The following is a 23,265-nucleotide window of genomic DNA, read 5'->3' on the forward strand; positions in this document are numbered from 1 at the left end:
CTCACATGACACTCTGTGACTCTGCACTTCTAAATCCATGCTCATCACCAATGATGTAGCTTCCTCGGTCGCTCCATACTGAGGAGCAGGGGGCCCTCGATAGAGGATGTGGATATTTCAGGCCCTGGAGGAGTTGTTATTTCCATCATAAATTAACACGTGCTTCCTGGTTTGGCTGGTATCAGTAGCACTAAGAAACCAGTTATCTCTGGAAATGCTGTTTTTGGAAAGGCTAAGGAATGGGCAAATTCACCCACACAGAGCTTCTTGGTGAAGGAGCTGTGACCTTGTGCTGGTGGCAACCCCACGCTGTCTCTCCACGTGTGCCACCGGCACTCGTACTGAACAGATATAGGAGTGGAGTCACCATTAGTTCCTCTTCTATCAAGTGTGGCATAATCACAAGTAATAGCTCTTAGTTTTCTTCAGCTGTCTACTCCCCACAGCTAAGTCATGTTCTCAAGGCAATAGAATGTAATTTTCTTAGGGTGCATTTGTCCTACTTTATTGGAAGTCTCTACTGGATAAAGGTTATGAAGGATTAATACTAATTGTACATTAATAAAGACAAAACCATATTATTGTATTTTTTTCTTCTTTTTTTCTTTTTAGTGGAGGTACTGGGGATTGAACCCAGGATCTTGTATGTGCTAAGCACGTGCTCTACCACTGAGATCTACCCTTCCTCCGCATTATTGTATTTTTAAAAAATCAAAGTGATAGATACACATGGATAAAAGTCAGTGACTATATCTGGATTTTGATGGAAAGTAATGGTACCCTGCTCCACTCTTCCCATTCTCTGGACTCCCCCTGGAAGCTACCATTTTACTGACTTCTGTTTTCAGACTTTCTAGGTTTGCTTCCACATCTGTAAAGATGATCTGTTGCCTTCTTGCTGTGGTAGATGAGGGGTCCATTCTCTGCACACATCCCCTTCGCCTTCCTCCTCCAAACAGAGCTAGAGGTGCCCTTGTGGTTCTTTTCTGGGTACCCTGAAAACTTGAAATAATATACTTCAAACTTTTGTTGTTATTCAATTAGCCATAAAAAGTTGGAAATTATTTTTAAATGATAAAATGAATCTATACAATTAAAATGGTATTGATGTGAACTTAATTAAAAAGTAGATACATATTTTGTGATTATTTTATTAAAAACTTACCGCTTATTAAAAAATAATTTTAAGATTTTAAAAGTAGCTCATGTGAACTTTCCATCACTGTTGAAATAATCTTTAAGCATTTGAAACATTGATTTCCTTCATGATTAGTTTATTAAAGCATTCATTGTAAACCCACTTTTGTAACAGGGCTTTGTATGATACAGGCAGGGACATAAATGATAAATTCTAAAACCTTTGGACAATAATTTCATAGAGTGAGAAGGACCCCTATGCAGTGGGGTGGAGAAAGGGCTCTTCTTCGTGAGCACTCTGAAGGAAGGACTTGGTTTTACGTTATGAGCACAGAGATTTTTCAGGGCAATTTTAATTAGACCTTTCTTATATCGACTTTAAACAAATCTAGACTCAGTTTTTAAGCATCTTCCATTTCAATTCAATTTTTGCTGAGATATTGGGTGGGTTTTTTGGGGGAGCAGTTATATGGTCTAATTTTTTCACCCTAATCAAATTTAAATCAAGATTTTAATCGTAGATTAAGCAGTCTCCGACATTGCCCTTCAAATGAACTTTAGTCTCTGGTTAATTGGATGAACTCATTAATTAGGCAGAATTCTGTGGAGCAGGTCGTCAAATCTGCACGGCCATTTTTTGGTAGTCTCTTGTTCCTTACTTATACTTTTGATCCCTTCTTTTATGTTTTACAATTTAAAAAATACTTTATTTCTATTCTGTGGTTTATAATTCTAGAATTAAAGTTTCTGCTTACTGATTCTGGTGTTTGTTTCTTGATCTTTACTCTTTATGGCTTGTGACCTCATGTACTTTGTGATTTTGTGTGTGCGTGAATACAATCATTGGAACTTTATCTGTGGAAATTCTTTGAGGCTACCTTGAGAGTGCATTCCTTCAGAGAACATCTGCGTTTGCTTTTACTTGGGGCTTGGTGGCACTTTCAGTTTGGACAACCTGAAAGTTTTGGCTAAGATTTTTTTTGTTAGGCCACACAGTTAGTATGAATTCAGGTCTCAAACCCAGCTGAGCCCCCCTCCTTCCAAGCCAATGCCCAGATGCATTTTTCTTGCCCTTTCTTTTGCAGGCATTTTTCCTAGTTCATTCTTGCACTGGGTGCAGACCTTCCACTGTTCCAGCTTTATGTGTAGATCTTTGAGCTGATCCCACGCCTTGAGCATTAATATATATAAATACATTAAATATGCAAACACATATGTTAACATATATAAAACACTTAGAGCAATGGCTGGCACGTTGTAAATGTTCTGTTTGCCATCACTATAGCTGTTGTCCCCCCTTCTTTCTCCAAGTAACAGTTAAAACCAAGGCCCTTGGTTGTTGGGATAGCTGCAGGCTTCAGCTTTAGTTTTTACTTCTCTATTTTTTGGCCTTTGAGAGGTTTCTTTAATTTTTTACCAGCTCAAATATGCATCTAAAATGTTTTAAATATTTAATCCAGTGTTTTAAAGTGTTATATAGCTGGGGATTTGTCGGGATGCCAATGAATGAAGAATGAGTTTGGAAAATAGATCGTCTCAGGTCTTTTCAAACACTAAGACTAAAATTCTAGGATATAATGTGCCTGTGGGAAGTGAACGTACCACAGGGCATCAGGTATCTTCTTGAACAGTATCATGACCTTCTCATTAAGTGACAGAGCAGAATTACCCACAAGGTGTTGGAATGTTGCTAGCCTGCCAGCACTGGAACCGTCTGTACCTCAAGGACAGCATCTTCAATAGATGATGCCGATTTGGTGTTTCACAGCCAAGGGGAGAGCCACCAAACCTCAAGTGATGGCTGCAGTTGTGGTTTCCTAGGCAGCTGTGAGAGTAGACTGAAGAAGGGGGACAATGCAAACACCTAGTACAAGAATACCTAGACTGTGGGTGGGGATGGTGACAAAGCAGGGACCCACAGGACTGAGGCATACCCTGAAAGACCACCATCCACTCTCATCCATGATCTTGACTGACTCACCAAGCAGGGGAGCCTGAGCCCAGGATGACGCTTTTCCAGCTCTCTTGTTGCTGCCACTGTTGCTGTTACCAACTGGAGAGAGAAGTCTGACTGAGCCTACTGGGAGAGGAAAGCAACTTTGCAAAGAAGGGAAGCCCACGTAAGTGGTAAGAAGGGAGTGGAAGTTTGGTTGGGGGCCAAGGTGTGTATCCTGACTTTACATACTGTTTCCAACCCGGTCTAGCCCTCACTCTGGCCCTGGGAAAAGAGCACGTGTGCATGACCATAAGCCTTACGACGAGGAGGACTGTGTCTTACTTACGACTATCGCCAGCGTCTAGCACGAGGTCCGGTGTTCACTGGACACTCAATATGCGTGACTTAAAGTGATCAGTGACTTTTGATTAACAGAATTTTGAAATTTAATGTAGTCTAAATTTTCACTGGTCTTTATTATTTGTGCCTTTTTGTGCCTTGTTCAAGAAATCTGCCCATATCCCAAGGTTAAATAGAGTGTCTTCTAAAAGTTTTGAAAGTCTGCTTTTTGTCATTGAGGCCCTGATGCACCTGAAATTGGTTTTTGTGAATGGTATTAGATAGGGAGCTAATTATTTTTCCTGTATATACAATTAATTGTCTAGCACTATTTACTGCAAAACCCTAATAAATTCCCCCACAATCTGCAATGTGTTCACTGTCAGCTGTTGAGGATAGAAGTACATGTGTAGGTCTGGTTCTGGGTTTTTTGATCCTGCCCATGCATGGATCCCACTTCTTAGTTGTAATGATTCATCTGTGAATTTCCTTCACCTTTGTATTTACACAATCACCTCATCTGCAAGTAAAGACCACGATACCTCCCCCATCTTTTCCTTTTCCTTGCCTGATAGTCTTAGCTGGGACCTCTACCGCAGTGATGAAGGGAGGTGCGGATGCTGGGCATTGCCTTGCTCGTGATTTTAATAGAAACACTTGCCCTGCGCTAAATGAGATATTTGCTCTAAGGTTTTGAGGTCTCTGTAGGAGGAAGACGCTGTAACAGAGACTAAACTACAGCCATTTCAGGGCTCTCTTGGCAGCTAATCAGTATTAGCGTCTCAGCCTCCTTTATCAGTTGCTCTGCCATCCTCAGAGTGACTCCACTCTGTGCATCCTCCGCATGCACATTCACATTCCAGCCACTGGGGAAGAGAAAAGAGCAGGGCAAAGATACCCTCTTTGCCTTTTAAGGCATAACTAGAAATGGCCACAATTACTTCCACTCACATTCCCTTGGCCAGAACCTGTCATGTGGTCAGACCAAGCCATGCAGGGAGCTGGGAAATGGAGTGGAAATTGGGTGGAGCCGACCACATGCTCAACTAGAGTTGCTGTCAGTATAGAGTAAGGGGGGGAGGCTAAGGAAGTGTCTGGCTTCCTAAGGGGTTTCCTTTTTTTGTTCTTGTTATAAATGAATGGTGGATTTTATCAGAGCCTTTTTTCCTATATGCATTGAAATGATTGAATTATTTTTCTCTTTTAATTTTACAATATGATCTATTACAACATTTTTTCATGGTCATCCACCTTTGTATGCCAGGGATTGAACCCAATTTGATCATGAGGTACTGATTTTGTCTTTTGTATGCACTGCAAGATTTAGTTTTCTTATATTTTGTTAGGATTTTGGTATCTTCTTCATGAGTGAGATAGATCTGTAATTTTCCTTTCTCACATTTTCTTTGTTTGGTTTCGGCGTCAGTGCTGTATTTCCTAATGAAATGCATTAGAAGTCTTCTCCATCCCCACTGGACCCTATTCTTTTTCTCTAGCCTCTGAAAAAGTTTGGGTAAAGTAGGATTTATTAGTTCTTTGAAGTTTGGTTAAACTTTGCTTGTAAAACTCTCTGGGCTGGTGTCTTGGGGCTTTGGAGTCACGGAATTAGTCATTCACTTTGTTTAGTAGTTACTGCTTTCTCTTAGTTTGTGTTTCTTCTTTGGTCCATTTTGATATTTTATGTTTTCTTGAGAACTGTTGATTTCTTTTAATTTTCAAATCTATTCATATACCCTGTTCATATATTCTTATATTATTTTAAAAATTATCTCTGTATCTGTAGTTATAGCCTTTTAAATGTTCTAATTTTAATTTCTGCTGTTGTTTATTTGTGCCTTTCTCCTTCTCGGTCAGTCTCATGCGACGTTCATCTATTTTGTCGGTCTTTTCAGGGCACCGACTTCTGGTTTTATTGATTTTCTCACTTGTATTTCTGTTTCCTATTTCAGAAGTATATTATTACTCTTTACTATTTTCTCCCTCACACTATTATTATTTTACTCTCTTGTTTTACTAGCTTTTTGTGTTAAATGTTTATTTATTTCCAATCTTTTTTTGATTTTTTAGCAAATGCATTTGAAGCTATAAATTGTCCCTAGATACTGCTTTACTGCATCCACTAAGAGTTGACATGTGGTACTTTCATTGCCATTCACTTGAAATATTTTGTAGTTTTCATTGTAATGTTTTCTTCACGTCATGACTTATTTAGGTGTACATTTCATAGTGTCCAGATGTGTATGTATGTATGTATGTATATATATTTTTTTAAAGCAATATTCTTTTTTAATTTTTATGTTTAATTATAATGTGGTCAGATAATATGGTCTATATGATATCAATGCTTTGAAATTAATGAAGACTTTCATATATCTTAATGTTTGATCAATTTTTAAAATATTCTATATTAACTTTAAAATGTATATTCTCTTTGTTGGATGCATTACTATTCATTAGCTCGAGTTTGTTCACTTTGTTTTTTAAATATGCTGAATGTTATTAAACTTTGTGTGATTTATCTGTTTTTGATAAAAGTGCATTAAGACCTCTCGCTATAACTTGTGAATTTGCTTGTTTTCTCCTTATGATTCCATCTTGGTTTATATATTTTAAGTCCATAGTGAAAAGTATACAAATTCATGATTGTTACATCTTTTTGGTGAATTCTTCCATCAGCTGGTAAATATAACTCTGTATCCTGTTGCTTTTTGAGTTAAATTATTTTGGGGGGGAGCTTGCTATTAATGCTACTATACCATATTTTCTTTGGTTAGTATCAGCAGGTTGTGTTCATAACATCCCTTTATGTTCATACTTTCTATGTGGTAGTTTTGTTTTAGGTGTGTCTCCTGTTTTCCAAATATAGCTAGCTTCTTAAAAAGCGAATCTAATGATCCATTTTTTTAATAGGCTTCTTTAATCCATACTTTTTTATACTTTTAAAAACTAACAAATGTGATTTACTTATATTAAGAATAAAATTAGATTTCTGAGCCAGAATCGGTAGACTTGGTAACCCCTTGGGTGTGAGAAAAGAGAGAAAGGTAATGGTCAGAAATGACTCAGGGGTCATGTTACCGAGGAGAGGATGACACTGCGAATGCAGAGAGGGACCACAGCGCCAGCAGGTGAGGGATGAAGAAGAGGTCAGGAGCTGAGGCACAGGTGCAGTGAGGCAGAGGTAGAAATGTCTGACAGGAAGTGAGGAGTGTGGTTCTAGAGCACCACGGTGTCACACGTGGCTGAGAGGTGCGGTGCAGTGAAGAGGTCCTGACATTTTCCAGTAAGAAGGTTGTTGACCACCTTGGAGAGTTAGCAGGTAGAGAACATCTGAGCACCACGGGTTACAGAATGAGTGGGAGAGGGAAGCGTTCATGGAAACCTGTGTGCGCCAGGGCCAAGGGGCAGATGCAGTGGCTTCATAAGAACCTGGGCCAGGCCTGCCTAGGGTCTCCTAGGGACGTGGGGGATGGCTGCAACTCACTCAGGGGACATAAAAGCTGGTGGCAGATATTCTGGGAGTATTCATCTACGTGAGCTTTCCTGGAGGCTGACATCTTGATTAGATCATTAGCACCAAGACCCAGCCCCACCCAACAGCCTATAGGGAAGCCTTAGGCCAAACAACATGGAGGGTGGGACGCAGTCCCACCCATCAGCAGGCTTCCTCAGCTACAAAGGCCTCTAGACACAGCCCTACCTACCAGAGGTCCAAGACCGAGCTGCACCCAGCAGTGGGCAGGCACTGGCTCCTCCTGCCAGGAAACCTGCATAAGCCTCTAGTCTAGTTCCATCCACCAGGGGCAGATACTAGAAATAAGAAAACAATAATCCCAAAGACTGTGGAAGGAGTCCACAAACACATAGAAAGGTAGACGATATGAGGCGGCAAAGGAATATCTCCCAGGCCAAAGCACAAGGTAAAATCCTAGAAGAAGAAATAAGTGATGAGGAGGTAGACAATTTATCTGAGAAAGAGTTTAAAGTAATCAAGGTGAAGATGTTCAGAGAACTCAAGAGGAGTATAGAGGCACAGAGCGAAGTTTTTTAGCAAAGGGTTGGAATAAAGAATACTCAAACAGAGTTGAAGAACAAAATCACTGAAATGAATAACACACTAGAAGGAACCGAGAACAGACTATATGAGGCAGATCGAATCAGTGAGCTAGAAGACAGATTAGTGGAAATCACTACTGCAGAACAGAAAAAGAAAAAGAATGAAAAGAAATGAGGATAGTTTAAGAGAGCTCTGGGACAACATGAAACGCACTAATATTCGCATTATAGGGGCCCCAGAAAGAGAAGAGAGAGAGAAGGGACCTGAGAAAATTTTTGGAGAGATAATCACCATAAATGTCCCTAACTTAGGGAAGGAAGTAGCCACCCAAGTCCTGGAAGTGCAGAGAGTTCCACACAGGATCAACCCAAAGAGGAACATGCTGAGGCACACAGTCATCAAATTGACAACAATTAAGGATAAGGTGAAAATATTAAAATTTGCAAGAGAAAAGCAACAAAACATACAAGGGAACTCCCATAAGGTTATCAGCTGATTTTTCAGCAGATGCTCTACAGGCCAGAAGGGAGTGACACAACATATTTAAAGTGGTGCAAGGGGGAAACTTACAGCCAAGAATACTCTATCCAGCAAGGCTCTCGTTCAGACTTGGAAAAATCAAAAGCTTCACAGATAAACAAAACCTAAAAGATTTCAGCATCACCAAACCAGCTTTACAACAAATTATTAAAGGACCTTCTCTAGTCATCAAACCGTAAGAAAAGAGAACAAAAAGAAGAAGGAGAAAAACAAAACAGAGACCTACAAAAGCTTGTTTTGGCTGTTCAGGCTCTTTTGTGGTTCCTTATAAATTCTGGAATTGCTTTCTCTAGCTCTGTGAGGAATGTCACGAGTACTTTGACAGGGGTCGGGTTGGGTCTGTGGGTTGCTTTGGGTAGTTGGCCATTTTGACAATGTTGATTCTTCCAGTTCAGGAGCACAAGAAATCTTTCCATTTTTTTGTGTCATTTTGGTTTTCAGAGTATAGGTAACCTCCTTGGTTAAGTTTATTTCTAGGTATTTTGTTGTTTTTGATGTAATGGAAATGTTTGTGTTAGTTATAAAATTGTGGGTTTTGAAATGAAAAAAAAATGAATGAAGGGCTGCAAATGGCAAAATATCCTTCCTTCTTATGGGCGAGTTGTAGTCCATTCTCTATATATGTATATACACACACCCACACATATATGCTGTGTCTACTGTGTTCAATTATTGATGTGCACTTAGGATGCTGCCATATCATGGCAATTATAAATAATGTTACTGTTAATAGCAGGGTGTGTGTATCTTTTTGGATTACTTTTTATTTTGTGATTGGCTTTATTCCTTTGATAACTATGTAAATTTAAAAATCTAAAGCTCTAAATGTTCTTAGAAACAAGGAACGGTACATATATGTAAATTTTAAAATATATACACAGTGAAAAAAAAAGAAATGAGCTATCAAGCCATGAAAGACATGGAAGAAACTTAAAAGACATATTACTAAATGAAAGAAGCCAGTCTGAAAAGGCTACAAAATGTATGATTCCAACCAAATGACATTCAAAGCTACAGAAACAATAAAAAGATTGTGGTTTCCAGGGGTTTGGGGAGAGGGAAGAGGGGAGGAATGAATAAATGGAGCACAAGGGATTTTTAGGGAATGAAATTATTCTGTGTGATACTATAGTGGTGGCTCATGTCATTATGCATTTGTCAAAACCCATAGAATGTACAACATCAAGAGTGAACCTTAATGTAAACTATGGACTTTGGTTGATTAAAAAAAAAAAAAGAATGAGTGGGAGATGAGGAGGATAAGCTTCAAACGTGGCCAGCCCTTCCCTGATGTTTGGGGAAGAAGAAAATGAGGGGTTGGTGGTACAGATTTACAAATCTCCAACCTAGAGTTTAAAACAAAGAGGGGGAAGAGTTAATAAATAAAATCACCCAGCAAAATGTGTAAAGCAAGAAAAGAAACGTGCCAAGCCCCACGTCAGTGACAAAACAGTTTGACGAGGTATAAAATTCCAGACTGTCAGTTTTTTTCTCAATGCTTTGAAGATGCTATTCCACTGTTTTCCATTATTTCTAACAGAAGTCAGTGGTCAGTCTAGGTAATCTGTCTTTTCTCTCTGGTGTTTTTGCAATTTTCTTTTTATCTTTGGTTTTTCTTTTTACCTGCCTTTTAGGGGTTCATTGGGTTTGTGAAATCTGAAGATCTACAACTTTCAACAGCTCTGGAAAACTCACAGATATCCTCACTCCAAAGATGCCTCTCTTCCATTTCCTCTTTTCTGTCCTTCTGCCATGCTACTCAGATACACATGAGCCCCCTGGCTACTGACCATTTCTCTTAGCCTCTCTTCCATATTTTTAACTTTTTTGTGTTTTTATGCTGAATCTGGATCCAATTTCTGTATCTTTCAGTTTCAGTTTTATCTTTCTGACTTTTAATTTAGTTATTATTCTTATCCAGGTCACATGCACATAGTTTAAAGAGCCAAATAATTATACAAGATTTATGACAAAAAAAAGGAGTTCCCTGACAATTGTTCCTTATTTTCTGATCTCCAGGAATTTTCAGCCCTTAACCAAATCTTTTAACATTTGCCTCCATAAATCTAAACAACATGCCTGTATTGCTGCTTGCTGGCTTTTAAGTTCTGGCGTGACCACTTGTTTTCACATCATGAAAGATGTGAGAAAAGCTCTGTTTATTCTTCCCACCTACTCGTAATCCGCCTCCTGACACGCATGTTTCCCATACTCGGGCATTGGATGCACTTGGGTAGAGCGGTGGCAAGTATTTATTTTTATGACCGTGAAAATACTCCTCACTACTGAGCCTTGATTGATTTTCTTCCTGCACTTCTTTACCTTTTCCCTCGAGTTAACACTTAGTTAATACTTAGTTTTTTATGTACACAGCACTTACTTACCCATTAATTCTCCTCTGCTTGGGTAACTGTTTTCTCAAGGTGCTCCACACACTAGGTATTCGCTGAGACTGGCCTGGAGGAAGCCTTTCCCACAGCCGTCACCTGTCCCACTCGGAGTGGTTGGTTTCCAGGCCTGCTGCACAGTTCTTCTCGTGGACCCGCCTCTCCCATCAGGCCCAGGGTTTCCTTTGCTTCCTCCTCATGTTTGGTCCCCTGGCTCCTGGATCCCTTTATCTTCCTCATTTGAGTCACTGCATCATTTTGGTGTAGCACATTCTCTGGTAGCTTCCTCAGCAAAAGTACATGGGACCTAATTTTTCAGACCTTACATGTCTGAACATGTCATAGTCCTCACACTGAGATGATCATTTTGGATTGGATAGTGAGATTTCCAGCTTCCATTCAACTTCAGCTAGTCAAATTTTCCTTTACAATTCTGGGGGCTTTGCTGCATTTTCTTCTAGTTTCCAGTGTTGCTATTGAAATTTTGGCACGATTCTTTTCCTTGACCTTTGTACGAAGCCTATTTTATCCTTTCGGGAACCTTGTGGGACCTTCTCCTTGCTCCCCATGCTCTGAGATTCGGTAATGAGACGTCTTGTTCTGGCCGCTTGGCAGGCCCTCTCACTTTGGAAACCCATGCCCTTTAGTTCTGGGAAATGTTCTTGACTTACTTTCTCCCTTTCGTTCTTAAAATCCTATCTTCCTGGACCCTCTGGTGCGTAAACGGCGGGCACTCTGGCGGCCCTCTGCATCTTCCTCTCTCCTGTTGGTTTTACTTTCCTGTGCGTCTGTTCTGGTTTCCACATCTTGCGTGAGGTCTTTCCTCTGTGTGGCTCAGACAGTGACATGTCTCCACACCCTCCTCCTGTGAAGTTAGACTTGTGGGGAGGCTGCCTTTCAAGGATCCACACTTTATATGAGTGTTTTTGATCCAAATCCCACCTTCTGTAGCTCAGACTTTGTCCCCTATCTCCTGCATGAGTGGCCCTTTGAACCCAAGCTCTGGGTCAGTAGGGACCAGCAGATGGCCCAGGACAGTACTTAGTAGTTACAGAACTCAGCCCCTGGGTTCACAATCTCTTCTTTTCCCATCTGACAACCTCTCCTCCACTCTCCTCTTGGCTTGACTTGCATTTTAAAACATTATTTTAAAATATTAAAATAATAAACGTTAAAAGAATTGTATTTAGGAATTCTGTAACAGGAAGGTTTCTGCAGTCGTCTGGTCTACTGCATTGCCAGCTGCCACAGGCAGCACCCTGCAGGAATCACACCTACTCTGTGGAAGCATGCTGGATGTCCAGTCTTCAGGGCTTCCCTCAGCAGCCCTTTGAGACTGGTAGACGGGGTGCCATGAGTTCCATTTCATGGCTCTAGGCACTGCTTGATAGATAACCTGTATCAGATGATGTAGGGAGCTGGTAGCACAGCTGATATTAAACCTGCATTTGAAGCTTTTTTCAATGAATCGTGCTCTGAGAGGAGAACAGAGTTCCTGAGAACCAGAAAGCCCTCTGGTCACAAGCTGAGCCATGGAGTGGCTGACAAGCTTCCCAAAGCCCCTCTGGGGTGCAGGTTACAGGTAGGGCATCAGGAGTCCTTTCCTGGACACTGGATTTTACATGAGCGAGGGAAGTGTCTTGTCCCTGCCCGTACAGGAAAAAACGTAAACCAGAGCCTGTAAGGAACTCTGCTGTACAGCCTGAGGGCAGGCACCTCCCAGAGCCTGTGAAGCAGTTCGCCGTCAGAGACACGGCGAGCTCTTCAAGGAAAGCCCAGCAGAGAAGGAGCCCAGCGCTGCCCGCGGGCCGCAGGACACAGCCAGGGTCCCCGGGGCAGAGGGCAGGGCCTCGGGGGGGGGGGGTCTCCTCACCAAGCAGTCGGGTAGACTCTGAGCTCACGGACAGCCCGCGTTATAACAGTCCCGGCAGTCGTTCCACACGTGTTTCTTCCGCCGTTTGTTTCTCCTCCCTCCACACACTGACCTGGAGCGAAAGGGAGGCAGCCTGGGCCAGGCTCCACCTCTAGGTGCCTCTCGTTTTCTCTCCAAGGCCAGGTCTGGCCGGGGTGAGCTCGTGTTGGGAGGATGGGGATGGTTGGTGGGAAGCAGCTCTTTATTACCTGAAGTCTCCACTCACCAGCTTACAGTGCTCCCAGGAGGGCGGCAGTGGGCATCGGAGCAGGAGGCAACTGACATCCGTGGACATGTTCCAGGAAATTGTTTTGCTCTGCAAACTCCTATATTAGGAAACCAATGACTTTAACTAGTCTCTCTCTTCTGTGTTAGTCACTGGAGAACACCATCCCAGTCGGTCTGTTTTCACATGAAAAGGAGAGTCATGAGACACAGCTGTGCTGACTGCGCGTGCTGGCCGGCTCTCTCCCTCCTTCCCGGAGTGCTGTGCGCGCCTGTGTCATCTGCTCACTCTGCAGCCAGTGCCTTTGACGCATCGTGTTGTTTTCTTCGCAGGTACTGTGATTGCTTTGCTGGTGGAGACTTTTGCAACAACTGCAATTGTAATAATTGTTGCAACAATTTACGTCATGAAATGGAACGGTTTAAGGCCATTAAGGTAAGAAATTTCCATGAAAGACACGTATTTTAAAAGCATTTAAAAGTGCTAGGGTTAGTCACAAAACTGTCTCCACAGATTTCTAACTTCAATATTGGGAAAACCCAAAGTGTTGAAAAGTATTCATTGCATAGGACTCTATTCCTGCAGGTGGGGGTATTGGCCACGAATGGGGGCTCTTATGAGCATGGTAGCCGGAGAGAGACCTTGTTCCCTGCCAGCGTGGGATGTCTTCAAAGGGGCGGCAGGGGCCCAGAAAGCTCTGGTTTAACAGCATGCAGATATCCACTTTGTCCTGATTTGGGGGTTAGAAGCTTGGCTTGTGTTATATAGCAGATAAGCCTGAGTTCAAAGAGTGTAGTCCGAAAAGGCATAGACAGTCCAGTGAGTGAAGAAAACCAGGTGAAAGCTCTCAGCCATCGTTACGTTTGGCTGGTTTTTATTCTCCTTGGCTTCCGGGTGAAGGGGAGAATCTAGGGGCAGACAGCACCTTGGAGGGACATGCAGTAGCTGGGAGCTTTCAACCCTTCCTGAAGGCACGGAAGAGCACCAGGGAGGGGAGCACCACCAGCCTGCAGGGACACGTCTGGATGCCCTCTCTCTACAAAGGGACGCGGAGGGCCACCACCTGCGGACTTGAGACTCATACTCTGCCATGGTTGGTCTGTTTGTTTTTTTCTGAAATCATTGAATTCCCCTCTTGAATTATAGATAAATCAGTTGAAAATACCAATTTTGATACAGGCATATCCATAGGGCAGAAGAAAACTATGATGCATTTAAACTTCAGTGTAGTAGCATTTTTAGGGGTTAACGGTGTTGTCTGCAACTGAAAGTGTAAAAAGTTTTAAAAGTGTCAGAATTCTTGTGCATTGCTGGTGGGAATGTAAGTTGGTACAACCACTTTGGAAAATTGTTTGGCAGTAGTTACTAAAGCTAAACTTTTGTATGTGCCATGACCCAGCAGTCTCATTCTTAAAAATATAGCCAATAGAAATGAGCACACGCCCACTAGAGATTTGTACAAAAATGCTTCATTTGTAATAGCCCCAAACTGGAAACAAGCCGCATGTTCATCCATGAGAGAATGGATGAATCTGGTGAGATTTATCATATAGTGGGATAGTACACATCGGTGCAAAAGAAAGAGCCACATACGTGTGCTACAGTGTGGGCAAGGCTCCCAGACGTTGTGCTGCTGAAAGACGCCAAGCACAAGAGTACTCACCACGTGGTTCTATTCAGATGAAGTTCCAGAACAGGCAAAATTAGAGCGATCCAAGTCAGAATAGAGGCTCCCACTGCAGCTGTGTTGACGGGAGGAGTCATGAGGGAGCCTCTGGGGGCTGGACTGTCTTCTGACTTGACCTGGGTGAGGGCACATGCCTGCTCAAATTCATCACACTCCACCCACAGACTCGTGCATTCACCGCCCCTCGTTCTTCTGTCAAAAGTGAAAATACGAAGCCGTGCCGCCCCAGTGGTCCCTCTGGGCCGCTGGGGATTTCTAGGGGCCCTGGTGCTGGGGGGCAGAGGTCCCGCTGTTCACTTGTTGGGGGGGGGGGACAGGGGCTGGCGCTGATGCTCAGACAGCTTCGTAGAGCCCTGAACCACTTTGTTATGAGAAATAGATGCGTAAGTGTATGTCTAGATGGGTAGGCAGTAGACAGAAAAGTTTAATGAACACCAAGACACGAAGCCGCACGTGCTGTGTGGTTGAGACCCGGGGCTGGACGTGAGCACAGGGCCTGGACCCGCTCCCACCACTTGCCCTCCGTTACCTGACCTCTCCCCGCCTCTGCTTCTTCACCCGTCAGGCAGCAGGAGCAGGCGTCTTGTTTACCTCACGAGGTCGCTGTGAGGATGAAGCGAGAGAATGTGTATAAATCACACAGAAGGATGCCCGACACACAGTAAATGTTTAATAAGTGTGAGCTGTCAAAGCACTCTGGGTGGGGCACTAGGTCCCCAGGAGCCTTGGCCTCCAGATCCCAGGTGTCTCAGGAAAAAACGTAAGAGAAATGCGGGAAGGAAGGAAGTCCACACAGACACAGTGATGTTCTTTGCGTCTTTACTGTCCATTACTTTTCTGCCTTTAAGTGTGCAAATGAGTGGCGATGGAACAGGAAGCGGACACGCTTTCTTAATGACATGAGCAGACGGGCCCACTGCTTGCCTTGGCTCCTCCTGAAGTAACTACCAGATGACGTGACAGGAAAACAGAGCCCTTTCACGGCACATTATTGTTAAACGATGAAGTATGTTGTGATGGAGTCTTGTACTTTCTGCCTTAGGCATGTCTTGACAGAAATCCGGAAGCTTTCCAACCAAAAATTGGGAAAGGAAAGTTGGGAGACGCCAAGCCTCGGCACAGCAAAGGCTGCAACTGCAGGAGGTCGGGCTGCCTTAAGAACTACTGTGAGTGCTACGAGGTCAGTCACCTCCTTCCGAGTGTTATTTTTAAAAGCCAGGTGAATAAGTAACTTTGTGGTTTAAAAAGCTTTAACTTAAAGAGAGAAATATAATTTAATTTTCTCCCTTCCAGGGATTCTTAAAGGTTACTCATTAGTCTACCTTAATTTCTCAAATATAAATTACACTTTAGGAATCAGGTGCCTTAGCCCAGGGCCCCTTTGGGTGCGTGTTGCAGTCCCCGAGCCCACCCTGAGTGTCTGGCCGAGGGCGCCCATTGCCGTGGCCTTGCCCACTCTGCTGACTTCATGCGGGAGCCACACTCACGGCCAGCAGTCCAGTGGCTCCTGGCGGTGGGCCTCTTCCTCCCTGAGCAGAGCAAAGACGCTCTGGGTGGGCCAGTAGGTCCCTGGGGAGCCTTGTCCTCCAGCGAGCACTCACCTGGGTTCTCTGAGCGGCCAGCGCCTGAGCAGACAGAGACCAGCCTGGACAGTTACCTCTGCTACGAGAGAGATGCCAACAAACTGAGGTGTCAATTCTAGGACTAGGCTCTTCCTTCTTCTCAAAGGTTTGGCGACAGTAGAGGGATGTGCTGTTTCTCCTTTAGTTTCACCCCTCTCTCCTCCCTCTTCTGTGTCTTTTTTCTGTGTTGAAGGAAAGGGAGAAAGAGGAAGGGGGTGAACCCTCAGGCCCAGCCCTATCAGTGAAGCAGCTGAGAAACTCTTCCTTAAAAAGCTCTCCTTTGGTTTGTTTGGGGTCTCTTGGGGCAACGGGGGTGGGGTTTCTATAAATTTCATTTTTAAGAGGTTGTCATCAAAGGCTTAAGAAAAGTCTTCATGATTCTGGAGATCCAGCAGACCTAGCGTCCCCCAGCTGGGGCTCTGAAAACATAGCCACAAACATTGCAGAGACACAGGTCCAGAAAAGGAGTGGCATTACCCCAGGGGAACTATTTTCACATGTCCTCGCAGCATCTCTGTCTGCTCTTCACAGCATCCTTGGGGCTGCCATGAGACTGAGTCAGCCCATTTCCTCTGCCGGGCAGTGGCCCATGCAAAGGCAGATGTCCTGAGGTCTCTGGTATTCGAGCAGACTAGAAATCCCAAAAAACCTCCTGCTCAAAACACTCAGAGGTGAAGAATAAAACACACCCTTTCAGATGCCCATCTGAGCTCAAAAGGACAGAGGGAAATTCCCAGGGGCTAAAATTAAGAAGAAGCTGAAAACCACTGTGGATGGAAGGGCCAGCCTTCCGACTGCCCCACGGCCCGGCCCGAGCAAGGGGCTGGCCCCGGGCTTGCCGGGCACAGCTGGGAACCCCCGCCCCAGGTGTCACACGGCCACGTGACAACAAAGTCCACCCACAAGGAAGCAGAAAGGGCCTCCCCTAGAACACCCAACACAGGCCTACCCTCAGGTGGGTTTCAGATTCTACCCACCCACACATTCTCTGTAACAGCAGCGCCAGCACGGCACCCTTGGCTGCCGGAGGAGGAGGAGGGTGGAGACCCGGGCCCGCACCCACACCCGCCCACCTTGGAAGTCCTCTCCCCATCACCCTCCCCCTCACAGTGACACGTGCGGGAAGGCACCTCCCTCCTCACATCACCATCATTCACTCCTCTTCTCATCTGCCTTTTTTCTTTTTTGTGTGTGTGAAAATTGCAGATTACATTCATGCACATACACATACACACAAATATAAACAGGTATTTAAGGTCCAAATAGAATGTGTCAGGTTTTGATGAATTGCAGGGCAACCTAATTTTATTGAAGCATTTTCTATTACCAGGCCAAAATTATGTGTTCTTCTATTTGTAAATGCATTGGTTGCAAAAATTATGAAGAAAGCCTAGAACGAAAAACGCTAATGAATATGCCAAATTATATGGAAGTTGGAGGTTTTGAAGGCAGCCATCATTTATCACCAACTAAATTTTCAGGACTACCAAAATTCAGAAGAGACAGGTAGGTACTCTGAACTAACCCTCCTAAAGGGGAATTCAAGGTTAATCTGAGAGGAGAGTTAAAACAGTTTACGCACTGGGAAGAAAGCGTGCTTGCAGCAGCGGTGGGGACGGGATGGGGAGCGGGCACCAGTCTCCCTGTCTGGACCTTCCCTTGATCACACACTGTGTTACCTCGGGGGGCCCTGCTGCTAAAACTGGTCTTATTTGTCCTCTCAGCGTGACCCTTTGGTCCTCACCGTCTGGGTCACCCCCGGCTTTTCACAAGAGTAGAAGGGCCCTGCAGGACGTCAGGACGCAAAGGCATGCTCTCTCGACAGCGTGTGCTTGAACCAGTCTGTGCCATAGGAAGTGACAGCAGGGAGAATTTCTCAGCTTTCGTAAGCTGTGTTCCTTACTGAAGGGATCGCGGATTCCACTTTAGTTGGGTATCTTCCCATTTAATTATTTGGAGGTTGTATTATATTCCTAGCAGTTTCTCAAGGGTTGAGCAATAATTTTACTGTCTATTGGACTAGATTCACCCATTAAAAAAATATTGAGTTCAGTGTGATGGGTCATGTCATGATAAAGTACCAGATGTCATGAGTTAATTGATATCATTTTGAAAATCCAAGTTCATGTTCATTTGGTTAGAGAAACATCGGAAATACTCATCACTGTGATCTGCAGAGGTCTTTATCAGGAAAAACGTACTGAAACATGGCTGCATCTTCTGTGAAATTCTATGTGGAAATGTCACTGTCCGACATCAGGATGGTGTGTGTCCGAAGGACTGTGATGGACGCTCCATACCTTGGAGTCCAGCTCAAGAGTTCAGACATTTCATTTTTCATCTTCCACCAAAGGCACTGCGTATTGCCTCCGTGAGAGACTTTAACCAATCCCAGCACCTATCTCTGTTTTCATAATCTAACTCTTCTTGATACTTTATAGTTTTCCTGCGTTGTTTCAGTCTGGGTGACTATCCAGCTAAGCCCCAGTTGCCCCTTGAGCCCGGGGGGAAGATGGCCAGTGTCCTGTATGGCACAGATCTGCTGTCTCTCAGAGCCTCACTCAGGTCTCCCAGAGGCATTCAGAGGCGAGGCCATGCTCATGTGCCCCAAGGAGGCGAGTCCTCGGAGGCGAGGGCTTCTGCAGCTCGGAGGTCCTGGGAGGAGGGCCGGCCCTTGGGGCGCTGTCCTGCCCCCTTCTCCTGAGGCAGACGTTGTACAGGGAGCCTAGACCAAGGCCGCGGGCTTGTCTGCAGGGATGCGTCTCATCTAAGATCCCGGCTGCTTCTACCCTGCGCAGCCCACGGCTGGGCACCGCAGCCCAGGTCTCAGGGCCTGTTAGTGGGTCTAATTTTGAGAAAATTTAGAATCTGCCACAAGAGGGTGTCTAGAGGCTGACAGACGCACCTGTGCTCGGTAGTGTTCTTCTAAAGGCGATCCTTTACTTCATATGGGCAATAGAGTTTCCAGTATTGGGAAGCCGATGTTAGATTTTACCTGTGACAGTCTGTAAAATGCCTTGACAAGCATGTCCCCTTGAATACACAAGGTATCTTAAAACAATGGCGTGACTGAACGTGGCCTGTACCCGCTCTCTTCTGACAGGCCGTCTTCCTCATGCATCTCCTGGGAGGTGGTGGAGGCCACGTGCGCCTGCCTGCTGGCTCAAGGCGAAGAGGCGGAGAAGGAGCGCCGCTCCGAGTGCTTGGCGGAGCAGATGATCTTAGAGGAATTCGGGAGATGCTTGTCACAGATTCTCCTTATTGAGTTCAAATCCAAAGGGCTGAAAATTGAGTAGAGTGCAATGTGTGAAATGTGAGTGATGTGGATTTTGTCTCAATATTCTGAAGGAAATCTAGAGTTTAGAAGGTTGTTTTAAGGAACACGAGGCTGGGTCTGCGGCAACAGCTTCATCGTTAAGATTAAGCTTTCCCTCTGCTTTCGGGGAACGGGGGGGCGGGTGTGTGCTCACAGTCTCTGAGGGATTTGGCAATGGAAACCCTCCCCTCTTCTGAGGAAGTGCATGCCATAACCGTTGTTGTCTGGACCCCAGGAGAGAGAGTGGGTTCCTGCGGTCCTGGGCAGGGGGGTGTCTGCACCAACATTGAGTCATGGAGGGTGGAAGCAGGCCCTGGGCAGAAATAAAAGTCCGTTCCTCCCGACTTTATCCTCTCCGGGAGTTTTCCTCCGGGGGCTTCTCTGCATAAAAAGCCATGATGATTTTTCCCCTAAATTATTTAGAAATAAAGTCCCCAGATAGACTGCTAAGATACAGCTTAAAGTCTGTAGAGAACTGCTGAATGCCCTGAAGAGTGTCTGCGTGTCAACGCCTCCCCAGAGTCACAGGAATTACCAGTCGCCTCTAGGGCCTCCGTGAGGCGCGGGCGGTGGCCCACACAGCACACAGGCGTGCCTTGGTCAGTACCGTTTTGAGTTGTGAGATTAAAAATTATCTAGTTTCTTATGTGTTTCCATTTGAATTGTGGAAAAGCTCTATTATCCAATTAACTTCTCCATAATTATTGTTATAATACTATTATTGTTTGTAAAACAGTTAAAATAACTAGTTTGCAGAAACCAGCAGGTTAGATAAGTTATTAAGTCAACTTTCTTTTGGTTCTATTGTAAAAGCAAAGAGGAATAAAAATTTCAAATGTCTTCCATTGTCGTAATTAACTTAATAACTGTTAACGTGTCAGTTCTGCTTCCGTGCTCGTTAGCAGCACGGCTGCCCCAGAGCACTTAGGGGGCTCGCAGCCCCCCGCGGAGAGGAGTGGGGCTCAGGGCCTGGCCCTGGCACGTCAGTGAGCAAGGAGTGAGGGGCTAGCTGGCAGTTTGTAGAGCTGTGTTTGGAATAGCCTAGTTTCTGATGGGGAGCCAAACCAGGAGAAAGAAATTAACTCTTCTCCGTTTCAACCCCTTTGTCACCCCTTGGGGTCTGGATTCTGCGGCAGAAAGCCGGAGGTAGACAAGTGCTGTCGGATGGCGGGGTGGGAACACTGCTCCAGCACTGCTCTGGGGCAGGGAGCTGCCTAGAAAGGGCCTTGCAGCAGGTGTCGCCCCTGCAGAGCCCGGAGGCAGGACTGGCAGCAAGGAAGGGGAGCGGCCACCCTTAGGGCACTGCACCAGCCCTGCAGGGGGCCCACCTGGGACCTGGGCTCCTGTGCACTGGGGGGCCTTCAGTGCTACCTGAGGGCATTCTGCCTGTGGCCAGATACAGAGCTACAGCCTGAAGGCTAGGGAAAGGGCATCTGGGAAAGCATAACCTCTGCAGGGCTTCTCAGAAGGGAGAATTTGTTAAGTCTGCACAACCTGCAGAAAATTCAATATGAGAAGTAGAAGCCAAAGCAGGGTTGTGTATAAAGCCACTGCAACACCCAGAGTTAGCAGTTACAGAGGATGACCAAGAAGACAGAAAACCGCAGCTTTTTGTTTTTGTTAGAGAACCAATGCTATTTTAAAACTATATAAAAATAAAAATAGTATGTCCTTATTTCTGGGTGTGGCTGTGCAAATTTCTGTACGTACTAAATGATGTGGGTCACCTTTGTGATTAAGGTTAGATTATCTGGTGGGTTTTGTTTTTTGTTTTTGTCTTTATTTTCCCAGAAATGCAGCTTAACTTAAAGCTTGTCTTTCAAGAATCTGAGAAAAATCATTTAAAAAAAAAATGACACACGCTAAAAGAAAACTGTTTCTGCACTCACACTTCTGATACCACGTGAGCGGGGCTTTTTTCCCCCTATACCAACCAGTTTTCCAGCTCTCTAGACATCATCTGGGTGTCCTATAATTTAACTCAATTCTGACACCGTTAGTGTCAGATTCCACAGTTTCAAGGACTCAGTCCCACAAGACAGCTCCCACTGCAGACACCAATCTCAAGTAGTGGCTCCCAGATTACCCACACTTCTGTCTGGCTTGGCTACAAATCTGAAGTTCCCATGACCCCTTCCTTGGGTTGGATAATTTGCTATAACAGCTCACAGAACTCAGGAAAACACTTTACTTACCGTTAGTGGTTTATTATAAAGGATAGAAATGAGCAGCCAGAAGAAGAGGTACATAGGCGAGGTCCAGAAGGGTCCTGAGCAAGGAGTTTCTGTCCCCTGGAACTGGAGGGCACCACCTTCCTGGCACCTGGATGTGTTCACCAACCTGGCAGCTCTCCAAAGCCTGCAGTTTAGGGATTTTTATGGAGGCTTCATCACATAGGCATGATCAATCGTTAACTCAGTCTCCAGCCCCTCTCCCTTCCTTGGAGAATGGGGGATGGAACTGAAAGTTCCAAGCTTCTAATCATGGTTTGGTCTTTCTGGAGATCAACCCCCATTCTGAAGCCGTCCAGGGGCCCACCAAGAGTCACCTCATTAGAACAAAAGACACTCCTAGCACCCAGGGAACTGCAGAGGATTTGGGTGCTCTGTGTAAGCCACTCCCACCATCTCCATCACTCAGGAAATTACAGGGGTGTTAGGAGCTCTGTGCCGGGGCAGAGCCCAGATACACACTTCTTACGTCACACATGCTGAACAGCGTCTTGCCTGTCAGTTAACCGCAGGCTGTACGTAATACCAAAAGTGTGGCAGCGAGCGAGCCGCCCTCAGGAGGGAAACTTCTACTGCAAAATATCAGCAGAAACCTACTTGTAACCCTCATCTTGGCTCTGAGACCCTTTATTCCTTTTACGAAACTCTCATCAACACCTGGAATTCTGCGGGGTTTGGTCTAGTTTCCATGGGGGTGCAGCTTAAAACCACAATAGACAAATCATTATATGAAGTAAGTTAAAATACCTGTTTTAAGGAACTGAAGGTAGAAGTTTCAGCCAAGATAAAAATGTTGGGAGAGGTTAGAGAATCTAAGAGAAGAGCAGATTGAGGAAAGGATAAGGATGGGGATGGCCCTGCTCACCCTGCGTGGGGAGCTCTCTTTAGCAAGCTCACTGGGTGCAGGTGGGCAGAAGTGAGCACGGGGTGGTGTCAGTGTTTTGGATTTTGGCCATATTGATAGGCGTGTGGCCATAGCTTGTCATTTAATTTGCATTTCCCTAATGGCGCGCTGTGAAGTGTCTTTTCATGTGCTTGCTTGCCATCTTGGTGTTTTCTTCAGTGAGGTATCGCTGAAGTATACTTTGCCCGTTTATTTTGCTGGGTTGTTCATTTCCTTACTGTTGGGTTTTAAGAATTCTTTGTATATTTGATTAGTAGCCCTTAATCAGGCATGTCTTTTGCAAATACTTTCTCCTAGTCTGTGACTTGTCTTCTCATTCTCTCAGCTGCAGGGAACTCAGAGCCTGGCCCGGTCTGATCTCTGTTTCATCAAGCACAGTTTGTTTCTGGAAAGACTTCCAGTGTAGCGAGGCGAAACAGCAGCAAACAGAACTAGAGTGGCGAGCACTCCAATGGGGGTAGCACCACACAAGTGGGGCCCGCACACAGCCCTGCTGAGTGAGCAGGAAGGGCACCCTCAAGGAGGCCACCGCAGAACAGGATCCTGTGGGATGTGTAGCAGTTTACCAGGCATCAGTAGGGGTGTGTGCAAAGGTTTTAGGTGAGTGAGGCTGGACCAGGAGCTGCAATCAGTGGTGGCTAGTAGGACAGGCTGGGGTGGGGACAGGTCTATGTCCGTGACCACCGGATGGAAGGGGCCAAGGCAAGAGGGAGACCAGGTGGGACAGGCGGCAGGCTGCGGGCTTGGAGCGTGTCAGTGAGGTGTAGGCCCTGAGCAGCAGCGGCGGCATCACTGAGGCGCTTGTTAGGAGTGCGGGTTCTGCCCACCCAGTCATCCTGAGTTAGGCACTCTGGGCAGGGGCCTGGTGACCCTGCGGATGGCGTTCCCACACCCGCAGTTGGGACCAGGCCACCAGAGTGTGTGGGGGCACATGCAGGGGAGGGAAGGGCAGACGGAGTCGTGGGGAAAGC

The 23,265-nt window shown here is 45.1% G+C and overlaps 1 protein-coding gene across 2 annotated transcripts in view; it reads left to right on the forward strand.

Annotated features, from left to right (window-relative positions):
- Nucleotides 1–19,139, forward strand: part of TESMIN (testis expressed metallothionein like protein) — a 36,330-nt gene extending 17,191 nt beyond the window's left edge. For both annotated transcript variants that reach the window (XM_031448545.2, XM_064491818.1), the window contains 4 exons: nt 12,867–12,969; nt 15,264–15,401; nt 17,174–17,349; nt 18,947–19,139. In XM_031448545.2, coding sequence (XP_031304405.2) covers nt 12,867–12,969; nt 15,264–15,401; nt 17,174–17,349; nt 18,947–19,139 — 610 coding nt within the window. The remainder of the gene's footprint in view (nt 1–12,866; nt 12,970–15,263; nt 15,402–17,173; nt 17,350–18,946) is intronic.
- Nucleotides 19,140–23,265: the final 4,126 nt, after the last annotated feature.

This window comes from Camelus dromedarius, chromosome 12 (genome assembly GCF_036321535.1).
Source record: "Camelus dromedarius isolate mCamDro1 chromosome 12, mCamDro1.pat, whole genome shotgun sequence".
NCBI classification, from domain to species: domain Eukaryota; kingdom Metazoa; phylum Chordata; class Mammalia; order Artiodactyla; family Camelidae; genus Camelus; species Camelus dromedarius.